The sequence below is a fragment of the Neovison vison genome, chromosome 6 (assembly GCF_020171115.1).
Source record: "Neovison vison isolate M4711 chromosome 6, ASM_NN_V1, whole genome shotgun sequence".
Classification (NCBI taxonomy): Eukaryota; Metazoa; Chordata; class Mammalia; order Carnivora; family Mustelidae; genus Neogale; species Neogale vison.
Genome location: NC_058096.1, coordinates 205,361,358 through 205,388,184, shown reverse-complemented (window position 1 = coordinate 205,388,184; position 26,827 = coordinate 205,361,358). Strand labels below are relative to the sequence as shown.

General features: G+C 45.2%; 1 protein-coding gene and 1 pseudogene across 2 annotated transcripts in view; both read right to left on the bottom strand.

The window, feature by feature from the left end:
- Nucleotides 1-155: 155 nt before the first annotated feature.
- IP6K1 (inositol hexakisphosphate kinase 1) overlaps nucleotides 156-26,827 on the bottom strand; it is a 66,318-nt gene continuing 39,646 nt past the window's right edge. For both annotated transcript variants that reach the window (XM_044253547.1, XM_044253549.1), the window contains 5 exons: nucleotides 22,437-22,786; nucleotides 10,703-10,913; nucleotides 6,220-6,401; nucleotides 3,942-4,117; nucleotides 156-3,593 (listed from right to left, as the gene is read on the bottom strand). In XM_044253547.1, the coding sequence (XP_044109482.1) occupies nucleotides 3,060-3,593; nucleotides 3,942-4,117; nucleotides 6,220-6,401; nucleotides 10,703-10,913; nucleotides 22,437-22,659 (1,326 nt within the window). In that variant the 5' untranslated portion in view covers nucleotides 22,660-22,786 and the 3' untranslated portion in view covers nucleotides 156-3,059. The remainder of the gene's footprint in view (nucleotides 3,594-3,941; nucleotides 4,118-6,219; nucleotides 6,402-10,702; nucleotides 10,914-22,436; nucleotides 22,787-26,827) is intronic.
- On the bottom strand, nucleotides 18,087-19,495 carry LOC122908476 (annotated as a pseudogene).

Sequence of the window (26,827 nt, the reverse complement as noted above, 5' to 3'; positions counted from 1 at the left end):
GCGGAACTGGCGCCAAGGGCGAGGCTTCCTTCCCGACGGGTGCCGGGGTCGGCCACCACATGGCCGCTTCCGGCCCCGCCCCGGAGGGACGGGAGCCGCGGTGGGGCAGGGCCTGTGTCCTGGAAGCCGCAGGACAGCAAAGACGCGGACACACGTCAGTTTCTAGCGGCTTTATTTTGACATAACACGACCTTAGACACAAGCGGGGCGGGCAGCGCTAGGTGCACAGAAAGGGGCGACCCGGTCCAAGGCCCGAGCACCCCTCCCCCGCACGCAAGGTCCCGAGGAGACGCGGGTGGCCCAGCTGCGGCCGGAGCCAAGAGTGGAAGGGAGGCAGGCCTCGGGGGCGTGGGCAGGTTTAGGAGGCTTCCAGGAAAGTAGAGTAGAGAGCGATTCCTAGAGGCGAGGCCTCACAGTTCCCCGAGAAGTAAGGGAACCAAGTCCTTCCCAGGGTGCTCCATTTTTTTCCTCATTAAAACTTTTTTTTAATCGGCAATAACAGAGCCAAATTGAACAGCTTTAAAGTCCCAAGCAATCTGCATCTAGGGGGCGTGCACGTGGCCAGATGTGTGCGAGTGAGCAGCGGCTACAGAACTAGCCCAGGCCTTTGGCCCCTGGGGCAACCTCTACATCCACTGCACAGGCCCCAGTGTGGAGGGAGGGGTGGGGTCCCTGGCAAGCTGCTACACTGGTCCCCTTCCTCGTTAAGCACCGCCGGTCCCACCCCCCCACTAGCCCAGGGGGCTGGTGTCGACTTGGCCCAGGGAAGCACTAGAGAGAGGGGTCACTTGAGCGCCCCAACCCGTGATCCCGCGTTGCACTTTGGTCCCAAGTTGGGGTTTGGGAAGGCAGAGCCTGGCAGGGACAGGGCTCTCTGGCAAGGAGCAGGCAAAAAGAGTAGAGGCAGTGTGTGTGTGTGTGTGTGTGTGTGCGCACACACACATGCCCACCACCCACCAGATAACAGAGCTGGGTCTCCAAATATCAAAAGTGCTGAAAAAAGGGTTCCTGCCCTGATGGAGCAGCAGCGAATCTCAGGCCCTTCTGCTCTTTTTAGTGCCAGGAAAACACTGGATAGTGGATATAGTCTCTCTCACTAGGAAGAGCAGAACAAGGCAGCATCTGCTCCCAAAACATAGGAACTCAGGAGGCACAGCACATCCCCAGGCTGGAGAGGTTCAACTAAAGGGGGTCCCAAGTGGCCCCTGACTCTGTCTTAGCCTCTGCCCTACCAGGAAATGAGTCTACACTAATGAAGAGCCACCACCCCTATGGCTGAAGCCACAGAGTGGTACAGAAAAAATGGTCGTTACTGACCAGAAACAGGCAAGCTGTCCCTCCCAGCCCCAAGGAATGGGAACCTGCCCACACTGGCACCAGGATCAGAGGGCCGAGAGAGAGAGATGGGATCCATCAAGGAGCCCATTTTAAAATGTGTGAAGCTGCATCTCTAATGACTCGGAAAGTAGTCCACCAGTTCCAAGGCCTCTCGGGCTGGCAGGCTTATCTTTAATGCCCAAACAAAGACATGCCCAAAGTGACAATGACAGTGGCCCTAGGCTCAGAGGTGAGGGCACTAACCCTGGCAATGGCTAGATGAGTACAGTGTCACCTCCTGGCCACGTGTTCGAGGTGGCAGATCTCTGTGCCATTAGGGCCAGCGGCAAAAATGATTAAAACCACCAGAAAGGTCACCCCTTGGACCTTCACTGTACCACTGTCAGCGTGGAGCAGGGCTATACGCCAGGCCCACAGAGAAGGTGCTGGGCCATCCGGGAAACACCTCCTACAATTCACTTGCTACCAGTTCTTTGTAGAAAGGTAGCACCCCTTGACAACAGGCACAGGGGCAAAAGCTCACCTCAGAAATGGCATGACACAAATCAGTACTTACTAATGAACAAGGCTACAGCCCAGGAAAAAGATCCCAAGAGACAAGGGCTGGCAGATGGACAAATGGACAGAGTGATGGATCCCAGGACTGATGAGACCAAACTCATTAGCAGAATCTGGACACCTGCAACCCAAGGTCCAAACAATGTCCCTATGAGCCCACAAGCTTAAAGCTCTCCCTCACAAGACTAGAACTCCTCACCGTGGGCTGCTGCCTTGAGCTTAGCCTGGGGAAGGTGACACCCTGAGCAGACCACAGCCCTTGAGCCCTGGGAAGGGCAGCCCATCCAGAGGCAGCACAGCTGCCCAAGCTAGAGGAAGGAGTCTCCCACCCACAGCACAAGAACTGCAAATACTGTCTAGGCCAGAGCCACCGGAGGCCCTGAGGCCTGCTGGGACACTGATTCTCCTCGGCAAACAGAGCAGGTACCCTTCAGTGGGGCAAGAAGGAGTGGCCTCCTCAGGCAAGGGATCTTGGTAAGAAAGGCTGGCTGGGGTGTGCAGGCAGGAAGAGGAGCAGGTTCAAGTGCCAAAGAGTGCCTGGGGATCCCAGGGCCTGCCCTCTGCCATAAGCTGGTCTCAGCCCAGCTTCCTCATGCCAAGGTCAGAACCGAGGGCGGGTCCAGCAATGTGCAAATGGCCCTGTGCTACCCGGGGGGCATGTGTTAAAAAGCTGGCTGATGCCTATGCCACCAGACTAGAAAGTCCCCCAACAGATGGGCACCCAGTCCTCTACTGGTAAGGAACAAGGGATGAGTGAGCACAGAGGGGCCCTGCACCAGCCCAGGGCTTCACCCTAAAACCAGCAAGACCCCGCAGCCACAGACGCCAAGACCTAGGCAAGAGAAACCAATGTCCAAGGGTACCCTGTCCCTGCTGCCAAGCCCATCCACCAGGGGCACCCTTTCCTTCCTAAGTCAGCCTGGACACAGCAGTCAGAGCCGTAGAGCTAGAGGAGCCTGGCTGAGAGGATGTGTGTTGTGCCCTCCTTCACTTTATATATACGGATTCCAGGCTACAGCTAAAAACATTTCTTTTAGTTTACACCAAAGAGAAATATAACCCTTTTAAAAGCAAGTCTGTGTGTCCTCACGGCGAGTTCAGCCAGAGCAATGGTCCCTGCCTGCGGGTGGAGAGGAAGGGGTTCTGGGGGCCCAGGGCTGGGCCTACTGGTTCTCGTCCCGCATCTGTTCCATGATGCTGATGAGGTTCTCTAGGCCGAACACATAGCCTCGGTCCGGCCCGTCATGCACGGTGGGGTCATCCCGGAAGCCCTTGAACGTGCTGTGTGCAAAGTCGATCATGCGGACATCCACCTTGGGTGGAGAGGAGGGGCCAGCCTCAGGGCTGGTGCTACTGGGGCTGGTGCTGGGACCACAGGGCGGCGCCCCCTCAGAGAGCCCTGTATCCAGGTGCTTGAGACGCATCTCTGCCCGGCGGTCCAGGAAGGACTCTGCCCGGCACTCCCTGCCATCATAGATGACAAGCAGGGAGCTAGAGTAGAAGCGGTAGGAGGCCTGCCGCTCCAGCACAGCTTTCAGGCCCCGCAGTTTGCTCAGGATGGGCTCAAAAAGGTCACGCCTCAGGTCCAGGCCGTTGTGCAGGTACTGATAGAGGGCGTTGCGGAAGCCTTCAATGGAGAGCCCGCGGCCATAGTACTTGTTCCTGCAGAGGTAATGCCCTGTATCCAGCTGGTACACCTGAAAGCCCAGGAGACAGAGCGGGTGAGCACCAGGAGTCTGAAAGTCTGACGACCTTCAGGTGCCCTGGGCAGGCACTGTCTGGAAAGTACTGACCAGTCTGACTCATCCCAGTGTCAAGGCCACAGGCTCTCACAGAGGCTCTGGATCTGGAGCCCACATTAAGGTCAAAGGGCAAGGCCAAGAGGGGTCAGGGAACCCTGTGGAGGCTCCTGGGACTCACCCTCTCGGAGGAGATTCTGGACCACTGTGGGCCAGGAGGACACCTGGCAGGGGGAGCAGGCAGGTACGTGGGCCACCCAAGCCCCACAGGCGGCGGCAGCGAGGCTCTCACCAGGGGCAACTCACCTGCATGCCACAGACCCTGACACCCAGTGAGGCTGACGTACTCTGCTCGCACTTCCTCATCTGCCGGGCCGCCTTCTCCGCAGATGCATCATCCCCGTGCTGCCGGGTGCCCATCTTCAGGTCCAGCACACAGGGGTACTTGAAGTGGTGCACCACGTTCTCAAGCAAGAGGAACTCTGGGCCATGGTCAAGGAGAGTAACAGCCACACTCATGAAGCCATGACCAAATTTTTCTATTAAAGGGGGCCATTCTCTTCTAATGTGATCTGTATTCACCTCACAAACTCTCAAATGTAGATGTCACACCACTGGCTTACTCCTTCTTTCCAAAAAATTTTTATTGTAGCAAAATATACATAACATAAAATTTACCATTTTCACTATGTTTAACTGTACAGTTCAGTGGCATTAAGTATATTCACATAACTGTGCAACCACCATCACCAGAACTTTTTCATCTTCCCAACAAAAACTAGAAACTGTACCCACCTCTCCCATTCCTCGTCAGACCCCCACCCCCAGTAACTACCATTCTATTTTCTGTCTCTAGGAATATGACTATTCTGGACGCTTCATATTTGTCCTTTTGTGTCTGGCCGTTTCACTTAGTAAAAATGTTTTCAAGTTTTATCCAATTTGTGTATAGCATGTGACAAAATTTCATTCCTGTTTATGGCTGAAAAATATTCTGTGATTATATATATATATATATATATATATATATATATGCCAAATCTGCTGATACCATCAATTTTTTTCTGTTTTATTCTGTCCTGCAGGCACAAACAAACTAAAGAAGACCTGGAAGATTTGCATATATCCCTGGCACCATCAGTAAACCAAGGCCCTACAAAAGTCACACCCCACCCAGGTCTAAGAGAAATAAGGAAGACATCTTTGCAGCACTACTACAAACATGAGAAATCAGGATTATCATTCCTGAATAGGAATCTTAGAAAAAGGTGGATTTTAATTTCTATCCTGCCTTTTTGTGACTAAACTTCAAACCAGTGGACTACATATTTAAACTTGTCCCTGGTATTTCTAGAACCTTCTGCTTAAAATGCCACTATGGTCCTGGCTGGCTGACATTTATACCCATGTCCTCATTTACATCTACTGTCTGCAACCATCTTGGATAAAAGTACAGCTTTGTCATGTCTGTCAGAAGTCATCGGGACCACAGCCTGGACCTCACTTCCATACTGGGGGACAAGAAGCAATCACATGATCTTGGATGGTAAGATACTTGGCATCACTTGACGATGAACATATTAACATCTTCTAATTCTTTATAAAGAATAACTTACAGAAAACCATTAAATTGGTCTTTAATTAATTTCATCACCTGCTATAACCTATAAACAAGTAGCAATAAAACTTAAAAAGGGCCACAGGAACACCTCACAGTGCCGGAGAGCATGGGCTCTTGAATCCTACTTTGGCCACTCACGGGCCTGGGCAAAGCACTTAATCCCCCTGTGCTCCAATCTCCTCATCTATAAATGGGCTTCGTTAACAGTTCCTCCCTCAAGACAGTTCTGAAAACAGTAAAGAGAGAGGGCTCAGCACATTTCCCCTCAGTTTCTCAGTATTAGTTCTTCACAGTCTACTGCTTCAATCACCATAAACGATCACCAGAATTCACATTTTATAATACTTCTTTACTTTTACCGTCTTAAAGACTATTACATATTGTTCAGGTATGGTGTTTATCTTAGACAAAAAACAAAAACAGAAACAAAAACAAAACCCACTTACCACTTTGTCATAATTACTTTATCATAGCCACTTTGTCATAATTACTTTTTAGGAAGGGAGAAACTGTGTGTGCACATGCACGCACACACATGCAGATCCCTGATTCTAGACATGCACTGATACATACAGTAACCACTGAGCACATCTAGCCATTTAAATTTAAATAAATGTAAAATTCTCTAATTCAGTCACAGCAAGCATGTTTCAGTTACTGGGTGTGGCCAGTGGCTACCATACTAAACACAGATACACACACCTTCACTGTCCCAGAAGGTTCTGCTGGACAGCACTCTTCTGAACTGCCAAGTTAAAGCTTCAGGCTTACCAGTTCGGAAAGGCAGGAGAAAACATGTCAATAAAACAAAGAAGGACAATGAGCCTATGAAAAACGATGATGAGAGCAAGACGTGCTCCCAGACAGAGAGGGCCACGGGCCTGGTGCTAGAAGGTGTCCTGACACAGGACCAACCCATGGTCCCAGCAGAGGGCACTGCTGAAGCCTTAATAACAAGGATACTGTAGAGCTTTCGGTCCTTGGACTCAGAGCGCATGCGGCTCAGCTGCTGCTTGTGACAGCGCAGGCTCCAGGGATTGTGGCTGATCTTCTCAGAACTCAGACCACTGTTGCCGTCCAGCATCTGGAAAGGGACGTCCGAGTGGCTGTGGAGCTCCACCTTCGGACTCTTTGCCTCCTGGGAGCTAAGAAGGAAGAACAGGACACGCTGCTGAGGGGCTCAGACAAGTCACCCTCTGCGGTCTCGGTGCACAGGGTGAAGGAGGCCTAGATCAGGTCTAATCCGCCACCCATGGCCCCTGCTGAAGGGTGGCACAGGGGTCCCGGATGCATGAACGCATTGAAAGGGAGTCATGAGTATATTTATACGTGTGTCTCTGAAAACGGTCATAAAAATAACTCTTGGCATCAAGTTATGTGATGAGGATACCACTCCAGATCCATCAGGAAGGCTATTCGAAAAATCAACTGGAACAAGTGTTGTAGAGGATGTGGAGATACTGGAACCTCCACACGCTGCTGGAGGGACTGCAAAATGGTGCAGCCGCTGTGAAAAAGTCTGGTGGTTCCTCAAAAACACCAAATGTAGAATTATCATACGATCCAGCAATTCCACTCCTAGGTATGTATCTAAAAGAACTGAAAAAAGGAGCTCAAACAGAAACTCAACGCTCTGTTCACAGCAGCACTACCATAAACGAGAGATGGACACCCAAGTGCCCATCAGAGCATGAATGGAAAAGCCAGGTGTGCCATACCCACACCGCAGAGGAACATTTGGCAATAAAAAGGAAGGGAATTCTGACACAGGCAACCTGGATGGACTCTTGCTAAAAGCGTCTTGCTAAGGGAAATAAACCAGACACAAAAGGAGTACTGTAGGAATCCACTCGTCTAAGGTAACTGCACATTCACAGAAACAGAAAAGAGAACAGCGGTTGCCAGTGAGTGCGGGGAAGGGGAGTGGAGAGCTATCGAACAGGTATGAAGCTGCTGCTGGAGATGAAAAGGAACCCTGGAAATGGACAGTATGAAGGCTGCACAAGCGCGTGCATGTATTTAATAGAACTGAATGAAAGGCGAAATGATAAAATGATAGGTGTACTTTACAATTTTAAAAAATACAAAAACTGATGAATGCACAGTTTTATACTTAATAAATACAGGGTGGAGCCTGGGATGCCACTGTCGAGGACAAGAGCAGCCATTCTGTTTGTGTCCACGTCTACAACCAAATTTTTTTTTTAAAGATTTATTTTTATCTGAGACACAGCAAGAGAGGAAACACAAGAAGGGGAGCTGGAGAAGGCAGAGAGCCCGATGTGGGGCTCGATCCCAGGACCCTGGGATCATGACCTGAGCTAAAGGCAGAGGCTTGACGACTGAGCCACCCAGGTGCTCCTACAAGCAAATTTTTAGTAAGATCTAAAAAAAGCATATGCTGACAATGTCTGCGTGCTGGGGTGGCCGCAGACCCAGGAAATAGCAGAGCAACTCCACAGCTCAGAGCAGCGGCGAAGCGAGGCAGCGGTATCAGATGCCACTGTCCTCTCCTACCACTGCCGATGCGCTAAGTTACGCAGGACTGCGCTAACCACCAGGCCCAGTATGTACTGGAAATGCAGACGCTCCCTGACAGGGTGGCTGGGCGGCCTGGGTGAAGTGGCTGAGAGACAAGGGCAGACATTCCCATTCCTTCTAACCAGAAGTAGAGGAGCCAGCGATGCCTCTCAGCATGACCAAACACTCATGTCCTCCTGGGGAGGGCACGGCTGAGGCTATTCATGAATGCCTTTTTTGTGATCCCCTTTAAGAAACAACAAGGTGGGGCGCCTGGGTGGCTCAGCGGGTTAAGCCGCTGCCTTCGGCTCAGGTCGCGATCTCAGGGTCCTGAAATCGAGTCCCGCATTGGGCTCTCTGCTCCGCAGGGAGCCTGCTTCCTCCTCTCTCTCTCTGCCTGCCTCTCTGCCTACTTGTAATCTCTCTCTGTCAAATAAATAAATAAAATCTTAAAAAAAAAAAAAAAAGAAAGAAAGAAAGAAACAACAAGGTGAAGATGCCTGGGTGGCTCAGTCTGCTTTTGGCTCAGGTCATGATACTGGGATCCTGGAATCAAGTTCCGCATCAGGCTCCCTGCTCAGCGGGAAATCTGCTTCTTCCTCTGCCTGCCACTCCCGCTGCTTGTGCTCTCTCTGACAAATAAAATTTTAGAGAGAGAGAAAGAAAGAAAGGAAGGAAGGAAGGAAAGGAGGGAAGGAGGGAGGGAGGGAGGGGAAAAAGACAAAAGAAAAAGAAACAACAAGGTTTACTCATCCGCCAAGGAAACCCAAATAAGTTCTCCCCATGCCTCTTGGCCTCAGCCTTGGTGCTGCAGCTCTGGCTCTGGTGAAGAAGCAAGCCCCACTCCCGGAGGTAACTTAGAGCTCCTGCGAACTGAAGTCAGACACAGGTCGACTTTGATGTTTTTCTGTGTACACTGGCTTTTCACCAGATGATTCATGAAGCAACTTCTGTATCTTTGGAGAACAAAAGAAAGCCCACTCTAGAGAGCTGCTGAGGGAAAGGCATCAATGCCAGCTCTGGGCTTGAGGACTTGGGGAACATTCCTTGTCACTAAGCTTGGGTCCCACAATCATCAGTGAAGAGGAAGCCCTTTGGGGAATGACAAGGAAGCCCTGAAGAAGTGCTTCTGCAGACTGGAGTCTATTTTCCATGAGAATACTTAACACTTGGAGACCCTCCTCACTAAGAAATGGGTGTGAAGGCCTCTCCTTGCATTAGAGATGCAGAGCAGGCTACACAGGGCCCCTGACTGAGGACACGGGAGATGACACATCACACACTCAGTCGGAGTCTCGTGGGGTTCTGTGCTCCTCCATGTGAGTATGTCCTCTTCCAGCGATGGGAACGGGGAGAGCTGCAAGGCCCCAGGCTCACAGCTTCAGGAGCCAGGGTGCACAGCATGTGCTGCTGAACTGATGTGATGTCAGAGTTAAACTATGTGCTGCTACAGCTAAGAAAAGTCCCAAAACCAACTTCTAAGTTGAATCACAGATCTTAATCACTGAACCTTTTTTTTGAGTGAAATAATATACTTAAAAAAATTTTTTTAAGTAATTTCTATACCCAACATGGGGTTTGAACTCACGACTGCGAGATCAAGAGTCACATACTCCACCGACTAACCAGCTAGGAGCCCCAAAATTAAATATAAAGTTATTTAATCACACTGTTTTGACTTTACTTTGTTCCAGGAAGCTCACATCATTTTTAGTTTAATTTGTCTTTTAATAATTCAGTGGGTTTTTAAAAAATATATTTTCACAAAGTTATAAAATATCACCACTATCTAATTTTTAGGACATTTCATCACCCCCAAAACAATCACCATTAGCAGTCACTTCCTATCCTCCTCTCCCCCTCAGTCTCTGGCACCCACTAACCTGCTTTCTGTCTTGTGCATTTGCCTATTCTAAACACTGTCTATAACTGGAATCCCATAATACGTGGTTTTTGTGATTAACTTCTTTCACTTAGCACAGGTTTTCAAGGTTCATCCCCATTGTGGCCCGTATGAGTGCGCCACTCCTGTTTATGACTGAATAACAGTCAGCCTTTATTCATCCATTCATCAGCTGATGGACACTGGGATTACTTTGTTTGGCTGTTAGGACTACCATTACTATGAACATCTCTTCACAAGTTCCGTTTTCTGAATGTATTTTTTCAATTCTCTTGGTACAGCTGCTATTCCCAGGAGTGGAATGGATGGGTGTAACTTTCTAAGGAGCTGCCAAATACCCTATTTCCCAGGGTGGCGGTACTCGTTTACATTCCCGTCAGCCATTTAAGAGGGTTCTAATCTCTCCACATCTTCTTCATCAACACTTTTATTGCCTGTCCTTCTGATGACAGCCATCCTAGGGGAGTTCACATTTTTTGCATAAAATATTCAGAAACATAATTATTTGTAGACTGTTTTCCTAACCTACAAGGAAAATAATTTCCAATGCAATAAACTAAAATTTAGGTGCAGGAAAAGGGTTAAGAGCTGACCTCAGTGTCTCAGAGAGGTCAAAGAACCTCTTCCAGAACTCTTAAACACACTAGTCCGGACACCCTCTCACTGCACTTGGGCAATCCTACAGGTCAGAAAGCAGATGCAACCTCACCGTGGACTACAGCATTTCAATCTCACGTGTGAGACAATGACAAAGCTGGAGGACACAGAACACGAACGGCGGGGAGTCCTTGCTTCCAAAGAGCTGAGAGACCTTCACTCTCTCTTGGCGAGCTCCATCCATCCTCAGAAGGCAGCATCACTGGGGTGATGTGACACGCCCGGGTGGGTAGCCAAAGAACACCAGCCATCTTCCCCCAACCTTGAGCCCTACTTCCCCGGGGTGTATCGGGACTCTAGAGAGGCCTCCGGCATTTGTGCTGCTTCGGACCACATGTCCTTCGGCCCTGCTCACCACCCCCTTACCTCTCGGAGGTTTCAAGGGACAGGCTGGCTTTCTCCTCCTTGTGGTCACTGCCACTGCCTGACCGGTGCAGGCTCCGGCGGGAGTGTTTGCGCCGAGGTTGCTCCCGCTCTGGTGTGTCATCCTGCTCCACAGTCTCACTTTCCACATAAGGGTACGCCACCAAGTTGATGTAACCATCACTGTCTCCCTCAAAACAGACAGACACCACGCCTGTTGAGAAAAAGGCAGCTAGTCAACAAATGTCTACACAGGCTGGGTCTATGCAGCACAGACTGCCTGGTACTTGCTGTCCCACAGCACATCACCTGCCCTGAACCAACTGAAGATCAATGTAGGAACAATGACCAACACACACCTTTCCAGAACACAGCTGACCACTCGTCCCAACTCAGAGGCTGCTACTTAGCCTTTGATCGTGGATAGATATGTATGTCTTTCCCGCACTCTTCTCTAGCCCTGGCACTTCCAGTGACTGACTTCTGTACCACTCAGAACTGTGTGCATTGGAGACACCCACACTTGACAGGACTTAACCTTCTCCTTATTTAAATACTCTGTGATCCTGCCATTTCCTATGTCGGTGACTTGATCTGTTTCCTTCAGCTCTGTGTGCCACCTAGAGAGACTTAAGACTTCTCCCTGCAAAACAGTCCCCAAAAGAAGTCTTCTGCCCACACTGAGCATCAGGCTCCTCTAACCTCACCAGACAGAACTTCTGTCTCACAAAACCACTGGCACTCCTAAATTGAGACACCTTTCTGTTCTCCCTGTTGTACTCAGGCAAAAGAGTTTACTGTGTCCATTTTTTATCAAACAGGCTGTTCATAGTTTCTTCTGTATCATTACCAAAAGAGAGGAGTTTAAAAGAGAGAGAGAGAAAGGAAAGAGAGAAAAGGAAAGAAGAGAAAAGAAAGAAAAGGAAAGAAAGAAAAGAAAGACAAAGAAATCAAGAAACGAGCCCAGGAATACCTGGGTGGCTTAGTTGTCGTTTAAGCATCTGACCTCAGCTCAGATCATGATCTAGGTTTCCTGGGATCCCGCCTCTCACGTTGGGCTCCCTGCTCAACAGGGAGTCTGCTTGTCCCTCTTCCACTGCCCCTCCACCCAGCTTGTGCTCTTTCTCACATAAATAAAATCTTTTAAAAATTAAAAAAAAAAAGATAAAAGTCCAGGCTGCCCGTCTTCTAACTTCCACACCCAACCTTCTGTCAGCTACATTTCTCCTTTCACACTTTGCGTACAGAGTTGGCTCTCTGATCGCAGCGTAAGCGAGAAGCATTTATAAATAAGTCAACATGCCAGACCAAGAATACCCTTCTCTTTGGCCCATTTCCTTCTCCAGGCACGCACTGCCTCACTCCCCAAGCCCTTTTAGAAAATATTCCTGAAACATTAAATTGATTCTTTTTTCTTACATTCTTACTACACTGCCCAACGTATGCTGCACTTCAGTGGGCCTCACCCCTGCACCCTGGCTGCTTTACAGGTGGCTGTCTCTCCTGCAGGTATTCACCTCCGTAACCTCCTCTCTGTCTTCATTCACTAGAACCTCAATTGTTCTGGCCTGAATGCCCTCTGGTCTTCAAGCTTCTCAGGTCTCCTGGGCTGCTCCTTATGCTCTGACCTAGAGGGTCCTCTAGGCCTGCCACACAGCTGTTGTGCTGACCAGTGTGAGGGTCGTTCCTTTTATCCTTCTATGGTCCTCTACTTCTCCCCACTCCTCGTTTACTCCTTACTTGAGTGGAAAACATCTTCAAGTAACTTTCTAAGGAAGGGTGGTCAGGTCAATTCTGAGTCCTTTGCAGGACTTTATTCTGCTCCAACACCTGACTAAAGACAAAATTCTATATAGTCTGTAAATAAAGACATTTCTACTTCTTCCTTTCCAACTGGAATGCATTTTATTATTTCACTATCTGGCCTAACCACACTGGCCAGAACCTCCAGTGGAAAGCATGAATATGCTTGTGCCGTTCTTGATCTTAGGGGGCAAAGCTATGGTTTCATCATTACAATGCTGACTGGAGGTTTTTCATAGATGCTGTCAGTCAGGCTGAAGAATTGTCCTTCTATTCCTAGTTTGCTGCTTCTGTTCTATTAAGCAAGAACGGATGTTGCGGTGAAGTCTAGGTGGCTCAGTCAGTTAAGCATCTGCCTTTAGCTCAGGTCATGTTCATGGGAGTCCCAGGTTCCTAGGATCAAGCCCCATACGGAGCCCGCTTCTCTCTCTCCCTTTGTCCCTATCCCAGCTCTTTCTCTCAAATAAATAAAAATCTTAAAAAAAAAAAAAAAAAAAAAAAAAGACTGGATGTCGGATACTATCAAATGCCTTTTCTGAATCTGCTAAGACATAGATGCATAGACAGTTTTTCTTTTTTTAGATTATTAATATGGAAATTCATTTAACCTCTGAATGTTAAATCTACCCTGTATTACTCAGATAAACCCTACCTGGTAATGATGTATTGTCCTTTTAACATGTTGTTGGACTTAATCAACTAAAATTTTATTCAAATTTTTTTACATCTAGATTCATGAGGTCCATTTATTTTCTTATAGTGGCCTTGCAGAATGACTATTCTCTTTAATTTAACATATTCTTTTATTTTTGGGGAAGAGTTTCTGTAGAACTACTCTAAGTATTTCTTTCTTAAATATTTGGCAGAGTTCATCAGCGAAGCTGTGTGGGCCTGGAGTTTCAGAATGCAACCTCAATTTACTTAATAGTGCTATTCAGAGTCTCCATTTTTTGGTGAGAGTTTTCATAGTTTGTATCATTCAAGAAACTGTCTCTTTCATCTATGTTGTAGAAGTTACTGGGATAAAGTTTTACATAATATTCTTTTACCCTTAAACATCAGTAGACTCTAGTGACAACCTATCTATCATTTCTGATATTAGACATTCATGTATTCTCTTCCTGATCAGTCTAGCTAGAGATGTTCTTTAAAAAAAAAACAGGCTTTGGTCTTTGCTTTTTATTGATTTTCTTAATTTCTGCTCACTTTCTTACTGAATTGTCTTTTTTATACAGATCTGCATTAATTTAGATATATATATTCTGGAAACTAATTTTTGGTCAGTCATATTTGTTGTAAATATCCTTATCCATTTTCTTTGAAGTCGTATTTTGATAAACGTAAGCTTTAAATTTTTAAATGTCAAATATTCATTATCTCCTTTGATTAGTTTTTATTTTTGTCTTGCAGGCTCATCTGAAGCTATACTAGAAATCTGTCCTGCTGAGGCACATACTTTTGAGTTCCCTGACAGACCACTGGCAGACACAAGAGCATCACACCTACTACGGGGAGAAATAGCTGTGCTGTGCGTAGGCCAGGAATAAGCTCTACCAAGAGTAGATGAGACCTGGTAATTAAAAGACCCATGCAATCGACCATTAGATTAAGGAAAAAATATTTTTGATTCTGACTTTTTTAAATATCATTACTCACACCTAGGTAGAATGCAGAATGAAAATGAAAATCAATGGTCTTAGAATTCATCTGATGTAAGCCCTTTCTTGGCATTTCTAAGACTAATTTCAACAGACGCTAAAGATCGCATCTAATGAAGGTTTTATTTTTTATAATATATTCTTAAAAACCATAGGAAAAAAATATGTAACATAAGTTTATCATTTTAACCATTTTTAAATGTACAATTAGTGGCATTAGGCACATTCACAATGCTGTATATGATTTTCTTTTTTTTTTTTAATTAATTTATTTGACAGACAGAGATCTCAAGTAGGCAAAGACGCAGGCGGGGGGGGGGGAGCAGGCTCCCTGCTGAGCAGAGAGCCTGATGTGGGGCTCAATCCCAGGACCCTGGGATCATGATCTGAGCTGAAGGCAGAGGCTTTAACCCACTGAGCCACCCAGGCGCCCATGTATATATGTCATTATCTATTTCCAGAACTTTCTCATCACCTTAAAGAAAAAGTCTGTACCTATTACATAATAACTCCCCCTTTCTCCCTCACCTGAACCCCAAGTAACCTCTAACTTACTCTGTTTCTACAAATAGGTCTACTGTAGACATTTCATAGAAATGGAATCCTATCATTCTCGTCCTCTTGTCCTGGCTTATTTCACTCAGCATAATGTATCCAAGATTCACCCATGCTGTAGCCTATATCAGAACTTCATTTCTTTTTATGGCTGAATACTATTCCATTGTGAATATATATCACATTTGTTTATCCATTCGTCTGTGGTGGACACTTGGGTTGTTCCCACTTTGGGCTATTGTGAATAAGGCTTCTGTGAATATTAGCTTATAAGCATCTGTTTGAGTCCCTGTTTTCAATTCTTTTTTTTTTTTTTTAAGATTTTATTTATTTATTTTGAGAGAGAGAGAGAGAAAGTTTTTTTGTTTTTGTTTTAAAGATCCTGTTTATATTCTTTTGGGTACACAGCTAGGAGTGCAATTGCTGGATCATGTGGTAATCCTGCTTAATTTTTTTTTTTTAAGATTTATTTATTTATTTGGCAGAGAGATAGAGAGAGATTAGGGGAGAGAGAGGCAGGCGGGCAGAGGGAGAGGGAGGAAGCAGGCTCCCCACTGAGTACAGAGCTTGAGGCAGGGCTTGATCACAGGACCCTGGGATCATGACCTGAGTCAAAGGCAAAGCCTTAACGGATTGAGCCATCCAGGAACCCCAGTTCAACTTTCTGAGGAACCACCAACCTGTTTTCTATAGTGGCTGTACCATTTAACATTCTTACTGGCAGTGTTCTTATTTCTCCACATCCTTGCCAACATGTACTTTCCTTTTTTTTTGTTATAGCCATTCTAGTGGGTATGAATGGTATCTAACTATGGTTTTGATTTGCATTTTCCTAACTATTTGTTTCACTTACCTATTAGACATTTGCATATCTTATCTGGAGAAATGTTTATTCAAGTCCTTTGACCATTTTTTAACTGGGTGCTTCTTAACTCTTAACGAAGAGTGGAACTAGTTCTTAAAACACCCAAGCTTTTTCTTTTAACCTCAAAACTTTTGCTTATGCTTAGAATGTTTCTTTCCATTGCCCTTTGCCCACAGCTGCTCCTCACACTTGAGTCCTTCAAGTCTTCCCGGACATTTCTTTCCTGATCATCCTATCTCAAGTGTTCTGTTCTGGAAGCCTTATTATTTCTAATTATAGAACCATACTTAGTTTCTTCACAGCACTTATCAAAATCTAGAAATTGTTTTGTCTATATATTTATTTACTCTTTCTCACATTAGCATGTAAGTTCCCTGTAGGTACGGTATTTTCTCTTTTACATTAATGAGCATAGGGTCTGGCATCTAGTAGATGCTTAATAAACACAAGATTAATGAATGAGGGAATATTTTGCATAAGGAAACAGAAGCCTAGAACCTCACGTTTAGTACCATATGCTGCACCACCTGATGACTGCAGCTGGTCATACTAAATAAAAATCCCTCTCCAAACTTATTGCCAAAACACAGAATATCACTGGCATTTTTCCTTAGCTTGATTGAGTTTTAAAAATACCTGTGTTCCTGGCAATAAAGAGATACATGTGTATGTGTGGATTAGTAGTTATATAGACCTGTATAAATTTTCTAGACCTGTCTGCTAAAAGGGCCTAAAAACAATGATACTCCAGTAGCAATCAGTCCATCTAGTGTCAAGGTCTTGGTTTTTCTAAATACCATTTCTACAATAAAAGGAAGCAAAGCTCCCTGGAGAAATGGCTGGTTCCTGAATCAGGGCAGAAAAAATAAAAGATGGGCCTGGAGCACCCTGCAGTAACTGAAAGCAAAGTAGTAGTAAAAAATGATGGGGTATATGTCCTAAGTGCACAAGAGCCAAGGTAAAGGAGGCCCAGTGGCCACATCTAGAATATAAGAAGTAAAACATCCGTAAGCACATACTGATAGATAAATGGGTGAGGAGGGACAATTCTTCCTTATGGAATTGTAATTCCTTTTAATTAAAGATAAAAGAAGGAATGGTGGAAACAGAAGTCACCATTAGGCACACAACACAGTAGTAACTGTTATAGGCAAGGACCACTGATCAATTCTAAAATTAATGGACTAAAGTACTATAAGAAACAGGATATTTAGGGACACCTGGGTGGCTCAGTCAGTTAAGTGTCTGATTCTTGATTTTGCCTCAGGTCATGATCTCAGAGTGGTGAGATGGAACCCCACGCTCAGCCTGAGACTCTCTCTCTCTCTCCCTCTGCCCCTCCCCGCCCCCACCCACTTTCTTTAAAATAAATAAATAAATCTTGGAAGGAAGGGAGGTGGGGGGGGGAGGGCAATACTTAGAAAGGGGACTGGGGAGGGGAAGGGAAATACTTAGAAAGTCTCAAAGTATCTCCCCATAGGATACTCATTAATTACAACTGGGAAGATAGTAACTTTACAGTGGAGAAGCCTGGCAGACACCACCTTAACCAAGTGATTGAAATTAAATCACTAATAACAATGTAATATCTTCGGACGGGAAGAACTGAGAGGACACAAGATCATTTCTGTTGCCCAAGATAAATAACCTCAGTCGAATCATGGGAAAATATAAGGCAAATTCAAATTTACACAAGATCATTTCTGTTGCCCAAGATAAATAACCTCAGTCGAATCATGGGAAAATATAAGGCAAATTCAAATTTAGGGACATTTCAAAAAACCACTGCTAGTATTCTTCAAAAGTGTCAAGGTCACGAAAGACAAAGACTGGGATACACTCTCAGGATGGAGGAGACTGAGGAGGAATAAATGCAACATGAAGTGAAAACATGAACCAAAAGAAGAACGTAAAGGGGAAAACTACCAAATCTGAATAAAGTAAAGAGATCAGTTGTTTTTATTATATCAGGGTTCATTTTCTGGTTTTGATTATTATAAACTGTACTACAGTTAGTTATTTAAGGAATTTTTTTAAAAGATTTTATTTATTTGAGACAGAGAGAGTACAAGTGGGGAGGCGGGTCAGAGGGAGAGGGAGAAGCAGACTCCCCACTGAGCAGGGAGCCTGATGGGAGCTCGATCCCAGGACCCTGAGATCATGACCTAAGCCAAAGGCAGATGCTTAACTGACTGAGCCATCCAGGCACCTCAAGAAATTTTTTTTTTTTTAAGATTTTATTCATTTATTTGACAGAAATTACAAGTAGGCAGAGAGGCAGGCAGAGAGAGGAGGAAGCAGGCTCCCCACTGAGCAGAGAGCCTGATGCGGGGCTCAATCCCAGGACCCTGAGATCATGACCTGAGCCGAAGGCAGAGGCTTTAACCCACTGAGCCACCCAGGCGCCCAAGAAATTTTTTAATAGGATTTTATTGATGCTTGATGACTAGCTTAAGTGAAGACTTGGATTTTAGTATAAGCTACTTTATCAACAATACGCACGATCTTAAGAACAGCAAATGTTCTTAAAATCTAAAATTAGTTCCTGAATTGACTTAAGGAGCTCGGGGACAATATTAAAAGGGGCCAGGTTTTCACAGGCCCTCATCCATCTCTGCACACTGGCTGGCACTGTCAACAAGCAGCCTCCCATCTGCTAGAGCACAGACCACAGCACGTCTGCCACAGGGAGTTCAGTCCCAGTAAGTCAGGAGCTCTTTCCAAGAGTAGAGTTCATAGTGTCGAACACAGTGGCTTCCTCTCTACTGCTTCCCTGTTTTAAGACTTACTTATCTGGGGGCACTGGGGTGGCTCAGTGGGTTAAAGCCTCTGCCTTCGGCTCCGGTCATGATCCCAGGGTCCTGGGATCGAGCCCCGCATCAGGCTCTCTGCTCAGCGGGGAGCCTGCTTCCACCTCTCTCTCTCTCTCTCTGCCTGCCTCTCAGCCTACTTGTGATCGCTGTCTGTCAAATAAATAAATAAAATCTTTGGAAAAAAAAAAAAAAGACTTACTCATCTGAGAGAGCACGTGTGTGCATGAGCAGGGGGAGGGGCAGAGGGAGAGAAAGAGAGAAACTCAGGCAGACTCCTTGCAAGGCATGGATCCCCAGTGTGGGGCTCAACCCCACAACCCTGAGATCATGACCAGAACTGAAACCAAGAGTCGGATGCTTAAACAACTGAGCAACTCAGGCGCCCCTACTGCTTTCCTCTTTTAACTGAAAAATAGCCATTACCTACAAAGGTATCGACAATGGTTAAATTTACAGCATTATACTTTTAACCAAACAGAGAGAAGAAAAAATGTGCAATGTTCCTTTCTCCTCTGATGGAAGACATAGTTTGGCCACTGAACTTCATTTGAATCTCTGGCACCTTCTTCCACGTTAGCCTAAAACGCAACTGATATTCTTAACAGGGCTGTTTTCAGTCGGCTTGCCAAAGCACTTAAGGCGGCTTTCTGACACACTGTTGATTGCTGAATGTATGAGAACAGCAGACATGACCCTGTAGTCCTGTCCCAGAGCAGCTGGGACAGCAAAAGAGAGAGGGGAGGTGGGTCTGTGAATCATGATCTTTCAGTGCCCTTGTCTTTCAATGCCCCATAATCCTTTCCAAGCACTGAATTTAAGTCCCAGGCATTGGTTAATAAAGCAGTAGGCTCATCAGCTTGGACTATGCTGGTTACATCCAAGTCCACATGTGGGATCTCAATCATTCTGGAGCAACCATTAACTGCAGCTTTCAATTCATATTGACATTTTAAAATATTTTGGTGGGACTCAAGAGGTTGAAGAGATGGGTCAGACTTCCTGCACGTGGTCCACAACCAGGCCAAGAAAGATGCATTACTTTATAATAGGGCTTTACCTGATACACTGGCATCACAGGAACATTAGAGGAAGCTGGGTAGATGGGAACTCTAATCTTTTTTAACTTTTCTATAATTCTAAATGTATTTCAAAATAAAAAACAAAAGCCCTGTGGTGTTGGGTTTTCATACACGTGAATTGGACCAATAACAGTTTCCATTTTCTTTGCATAAACTGGGCTTCGTTTGACTTAATAAGAAAGGATCAAATTGTGGTTTAACTGTATATTTGAGAACATATACTTTTTTTTTCTAGTGAAAATGCAGCTCAGTGGGTTGGGGCCTCTGCCTTCCCAGGGTCCTAGGATCGAGCCCCACATCGGGCTCTCTGCTTGGCGGGGAGCCTGCTTCCCTCTCTCTCTGTCTCTGCCTGCCTCTCTACCTACTTGTGATCTCGGTCAAATAAATAAATGAAAAATCTTAAAAAAAAAAAAAAAGCAGCCTGAAGAAAGAAAATAAAGTAGGTACTAATGATCTGCTATGGCTTTTAAAGACTTCTGTTCCCCAGTCTGAGAGAAAGTTGCAGGGAAAAACTGAACCAATGCTAGGGACAATCCTTCCCTGGGAGGCAACCTGAGATTCAAACTTATTCCAGTTCTGGTGGCTGTGATTTAGAAAACACTTCTCTGGAGCCAGGGCTCAACTTCTTTTTAAGACATTCTTTTTTTTTCCTTAGCATCAGAAGGACTCAATGAGTTAAAAGGGCTTATAGTTCTCTATCTGCTTTTGGCATATTTATAGCAGAAGATTTGGCCATGAATATGTTGAGTATGGAAGAGTAGGCGGCTGAAGCTGCATTTATAAAGCATTTGTAACTGTTGTTTTTAGCCACTTAGAGACAGCAATGTGTTTGATTCTGGCTTCTCTCTCCTTTTGCAGGCTTAGAATATTTATTCCGTATTCTTCTGGTTCTGTTTTGAAAACAATAGCAAACAGACCATCGAATTCAAAATTACACAATGGACTTGAATATACATTTCTCCAGAGAGGTACACAAATGGCCAACAGCACATCAATATCATTAGTCATTAAGAAAATGCAAATTAAGGGCACCTGGGTGGCTCAGTGGTTAAATCCACTGCCTTCGGCTTGGGTCATGATTCCAGGGTCCTGGGATCGAGCCCCGCGTCAGGCTCTCCACTCGGTGGAGAACCTGCTTTCTCCTCTCTCTACCTGCCTCTCTGCCTACTTGTGATCTCTGTCTGCCAGATAAATAAAATCTTTAAAAAAAAAAAAAAAAAAAAAAAGCAAATGAAAACCACAGATACCATTCATGGATGGCTATTTTTTTTTAAAAAAAGCAAAGTACATGTCAGCTAGATATGGAGATATGGGAACATTGCCAGTAAGAATGTCAAATGGTGTAGCCACTAGAGAAAACAGGTTGGTGGTTCCTCAAAAAGTTAAACAGGATTACTCTATGATCCAGCAATTCCATTCCTAGTTATGCACTCAAAAGAACTGAAGACAGGCTCTTAAAACAGAAACAAAACTCTCTCTCTCAAAATAAATAAAATCTTAAAAAAACAGGGACTCAGACAGATACTTATAAGCCAATATTCACAGAAGCATTATTCACAATAGCCCAAAATGGTAACAATCCAAGTGTCCACCACAGACGAATGGATAAACAAATGTGATATATATTCAAAATGGAATAGTATTCAGCCATAAAAAGAAATGAAGTTCTGATATAGGCTACGACATGGGTCAGTCTTGGAAACATTATGCTAAATGAAATAAGCCAGTCTCAAAAGTACAAGAATGGTATGATCCCACTCCTATGAAATGTCTACAGTAGGCCCATTTGTAGAAACAAAGTATGTCAGAGGTTACCTGGGGTTCAGGTAAGGGAGAAAGGGGGGAGTTATTATTTAATGGGTACAGACTTTTTCTTTGAGGTGATGAGAAAGTTCTGGAAATAGATAATGATAATCGTATACAACACTGTGAATGTACTTAATGCCACTAAATTACCATTTTAAAATGGTAAACTTTGTATTATGTATACTCTGGCACAATAAAAGAGTTACAAAAACAACAAATACTGATATGGATTGGTTTTTCAAAACTGAGGATCCCTTAAGCAAAGGACGGTGTAAACATGACTAAATTCATAACAACTTTGGGAAATTAAAAAGTAGAACCTCTGCCCAAATTTAACTTACACGTGGTGGGCAATCATGAAAATGTATAAACAGTGACAAAAATCAGAGTTTAAAATGAAGTGACTTAGAGCGCCTGGGTGGCTCAGTTGGTTAAGCATCTGACTCTTGGTTTCAGCTCAGGTCATGATCTTAGAGTCCCGAGACTGAGCCCCATGGAGGGCTCCACGCTCAGCATGGAGTCTGCTTGTCCCTCTTCCTCTGCTCCTCCCCTGCCCCCAACACTCTCTCTCTCATAAATAAAAATAAAAGCTTTTAAAATTTAAAAATAAAGTGACTTAATTCTGGTGTATAGTCATGGGGTTCTATTCTATAAAGTCAATTTACATTTTCAAACATTACTTTTCCTTTAAAAGTTAGGACTTCCAGGCACCCCTAGTCCTTCTGTAAATTCCTTACCATCAATTCATTCCCGCAGCACATACAGATGTCTGCTCCACCCAGCCTCCTTACCAGCTACCTCACCACTTTAGCCTGGAGAACATCCAATTCTTTCTCCTCTGGGACCAGAGAAGTACTTCCCCTCTCCTAGACCATCCCAGCAAACAGGGGAACCCACCTTGCTAACAGCATGCTCTTCACAAATAGGACTTAATGCTGTGAATTCTTTTGAGGTTTAGCTATCAGTGAATTCAGACTTTCAAGATCTAAAGACGTTGCTGGTGCTTCTGGCCTCAAATTTTGCTTAACAAACTGATTTCGCTGCTTTGCGAAAACAGACCTACAATCACCTCACGTGGCCAACAAAACAAAGAAAACTAAGCTGAGGGCCTGCAAAAGTCCTAGGCTGCTGCTCTCCCCGAACTGGCCAGTGACTGACCTTTGTACTCAGGGGTGAACTCCTTCATTTCGGGAGGGAGGGACTCGTAGAAGCGCTGCTCCCGGGAGATGAGGGGCTTGCACACAGTGTGGTCGTCGTAGCGCATCATGCTGCTGTGTCCGCCCACCTGGTGGATGAAGGGCTCCAGGAGGACTCCCCGGTCTCCGGCCCGACTTGCGTTCTTGCCATACTGCCCCACTTCCATGGTTTGACAAACACACATTGCGTTGGGGGCCAGTTGCACACTGAGGGCAGAGGATGCAGCACATGGGCCACAAAAGGAGAGCTAGGCAGAAGGTCCTGGTAAGCTGAAAGCAATGGTCAGAGTCTGTTCAGCTTATTCTTATTTCCTAAAAGAAAGGAGACAGGAAAAGAGGGAATCAAAATACCTCACAAGCTACAACTTCACTGGAGTTCACAGAATATCTGCTTCATGAGTAAGAATGGGATTCTGAGGGTGGCTAGCTGGCTCCGACGACTCTTGATCTCGGGGTCATGAGTTTAAGCCCCATGCTACGTGCAGCAATTACTTTAAAAATAAATTTTAAAGTATTTTTTAAAAACGATGGGATTCAGTTTTTTGCCCCTGCTGTGTGTTCCCCTAGCACATACAATACTGCCTGGTGCATGAGAGCCAGGTGGTAAGTTTTTCTGAATGACACAACTTCAATCTCCTCCATCCATTTTTTTAATGCACAGAAGCCCACACGTTCTTCCTTTCCTAGCTATCATATAACTTTCCACATACCCTAAAGGATTTGATTTTAGAGCTACAATATGTTACTGGTCATCAGAAAGGCCAACTATCCCTGTTTACTTCATATTCAAAGATAAGCATTCAGGGGAAAAAATAAAAGGCAACATGAACTCATCTTGTTCAGACTTCTCACTATATCCAGTAATGGTAAGGGTCTCTCACTGCCTCAAAGAAGGATTTTTGAGAAATCTGGTCACACTAGATTTTCAACTTTTCTGCAGAAAAGCAAAGAGCAGGCAGGGAAAGCCATTCCTTGCTGAGTTGTAGCATCACAAAAATGGTTTGCTTTTCCCAAGGAAATTCAGTCTTCTAATGTCTTCTACTTAAAATTTATGGTCATCACTCCAGTGCCACAAAGCTTCCCTTTCCATATACTCTACACCAACCAGTAGGACAAGGAAAGGTCCTTTGTACTTAAATACCTACCTTATAATGTCAGTTTGCTCTCAAGAAAGTTAAAGTAATGGTCAACTTCCCTAATACCAAATATATTTTGAAATTAGGAATGTAGCAGGCAAGACTACAATCTGAAAGATCAAGACTAAAAAAGAAAAATATTTGTAAAAGCAGAAATAGGCTTTACCTTTAAGAAATAAAACATTATTTTCCTTCCTAACCTCATTAATTTATGGGCAAAACAGGCTATTAAAGAACCCTATTGCAAAACAGCAAAATTTTCTTACTTCAAAACTACCCCAGAAGCTCTGTTCTATTTCACGGCTATCAACAAAAATAAGTGATTTTCCATTCCCCTAACCAATCACCACCACTTCAATGCACACAATGCATATTTTTGCTTACCTGTTCATTTTCTAGTCTTCCTTCAGGAGAAGGCAACTCCCTGTCCCCAGAATTTTCCCAGACTCTTCTCCCAAACACGAGTTGGGTGCACACACCCCTATGGGTCCTAACGTACCTTGTGCCAACCATCTCAGCAATACATCGTTATACTGTCCCCTATTTACTTGTCATCACCACCACAAACCATTCCCTTGTGTTTCCATCTAGGGTCCAAGGCAGTTCCGGACATACAGGAAAAGTTCAAAAATAAGTTTGTTGGAATGAATGAAATAATTCCAGGAAGAGGGCTCAAGGAGTAAATGCATAACGATATGAAAACAGGAGTCACCTAATGGCAGTGTTAAGTGGAGAAGCACCTCCACACCAGAGGTGCCCACCATGGCAGGGGACTCTACCTAGCACTGCCAACTGGCTTTTACCCTGGCCCCGCTGCACGCCCACCAGGATTGCCTCTGATAGGGGATGGGGTACCCAGACGGTACTAAACTTTCTAGCCCAGGTCAGTGGGTGTCAAAAAGGAGAGAGATCGATAGTACCAAGTGCCCCAGAAGGGTTGGACCCTGAGAGACGCATGGCAACCTCGGCAGCCTCCAAAGGACTGAAAGGTTCAAGTCCAATCTCCAGTCAGATCTAGACTTGGTATTTTGTTCCTACACGATATATACATAAAGTCATGGGACTGTTTCTGTGTTTGAAATATTTTCTTAGAAGTAAACATGTAAGGGGCACCTGGGTGGTGCAGTCAGTTGAGCACCCAACACTTGGTTTCCGCTCAGGTCGTGATCTCAGGGTCATGAGATTGAGCCCTGCAACAGGCTCCACGCTCAGTGCAGTCTGCCTGAGACTCTCTTTCCCTCTCCCTCTGCCCCTCCTGCTCGTGCGCGCTTCTCTCTCTCTCTAAGTAAATCTTAAAAAAAAAAAAAAAAGACATTAACGTGTAAAATATATTTCTATAAGCTTTGTTTTGGCCTTTCTTTTTAAATAAACCTGGAATCTTAAAAAGGTAGGCAAGTCACTTAACCTCAAATTTCCCCACCTATGGGGCACCTGGGTGGCTCAGTCAGTTGAGTGTCCGACTCTTCATTTCAGCTCAGGTCATGATATCAGGTCAGGGTCATAAGATGAAGCTTGAGTGGGGCTCTGCACTCAGTGTGGAGTCTGCTTTTCCCTCTCCCTCCTCTTCTGCCCCCACACTACATATACATATGTATACATGCTCTCTCTCAATTAAAATCTCAAATTTCCACACCTATAATTTGAAGACATGCCCACCACTAACCCTGTGGGAGATGCTGATGCAGGCAAAGGGCTTGGCTTGGGCTTGCCCGGCCTACTGCCCAGCTCTGAAGTTCTGGAACTAGCAATAGCTCTGACTCTTTTATAAACAACCAGAAGTTGCTCCTGAAGTCTGTGTCCACCAAGGTCCACTCTAAAAACCAGGGACTGAGAAGGCTGTAGATGATGACATCTTTCTCCACTATTTCCTTGCTAACAGGGTACCAATCAGGTAGTCCAACCTCAAAAGGGAATGTGAAACTTCACTCTAGCTCAGGGAGAACCTCCAAGAAAACTTTCATCCCTATGAGAGGGCTGCTTTAGAAAAGGGCATGTGACCACCTTCTAAGCATGAGAGAAGAGGGGAAGCTGGCCAGGGGTCCCCTGAGAAAAGTCACCTTGCCCTTAAAGAACACAAGAGAGGCATCCGTATTCTGTCTGGATGTGTATCTGAGACTACAGTAGCCACCCAGAGTCCCTAAAAGATATTAGCCTAAAGACAAGGCCAGGGGTTCCTGGGTGGCTCAGTGAGTTAAAGCCTCTGCCTTCAGCTCAGGTCATGATCCCAGGGTCCTGGGATCGAGCCACATTGGGCTCTCTGCTCAGCAGGGAGCCTGCTTCCTCCTCTCTCTCTGCCTGCCTCTCTGCCTACTTGTGATCTCTGTCAAATAAATAAATAAAATCTTAAAAAAAAAAAAAAAAAGACAAGGCAACATGCTGAGCATACAGAACAGAAGGACAGAAATCAGGATCCCTGATGTTGTCACTGAAGTACTGGCTATCTTGTTATATAACAAAAATAAATTTCCCTTTATGCTTTCAGCCAGTCTCATTAGGGTTTTCTGTCACTTGTAGTCAAAACCATCCTAGATGAAGGGACAGAAAAGTATCAAAATCCCCAGATCGCCAGTTAATAGACTTTGCACATAAAGAGGTAAGTGTTTTCTAACGATAACAAGGAAAACTTCCAACAACTGAAGAACAAGCCCTTCCCTGATGATGAAGGACACACTCTCCCCAAGCTCCAAAAGGAAAAATGCAGCTTTACGATCTTCAAAGTGTCCCCGAAGGCAGACTGTTTGAATTATACCTGGTCCACTAGGGCTGGTACCAAAACACTAGAAAAGAATCCAACAAACAGAAAATTCATTCTCGGGGCACCTGGGTAGCTCAGTGGGTTAAAGCCTCTGCCTTCAGCTCAGGTCATGATCCCAGGGTCCTGGGATCGAGCCCCGCATTGGGCTCTCTGCTCAACAGGGAGACTGCTTCCTCCTCTCTCTCTCTGCCTGCCCCTCTGCCTACTTGTGATCTCTGTTTGTCAAATAAATAAAATAAAATCTTAAAAAAAAAAAAAAGAAAGAATATTTATTCTTTCATACGTCATCAAGAACCTGCCCAGGGGCACCTGGGTGGCTCAGTGGGTTAAGCCGCTGCCTTCAGCTCAGGTCATGATCTCGGGGTCCTGGGATCGAGTCCCGCATCGGGCTCTCTGCTCAGCAGGGAGCCTGCTTCCCTCTCTCTCTCTCTGCCTGCCTCTCTGCCTACTTGTGATCTCTCT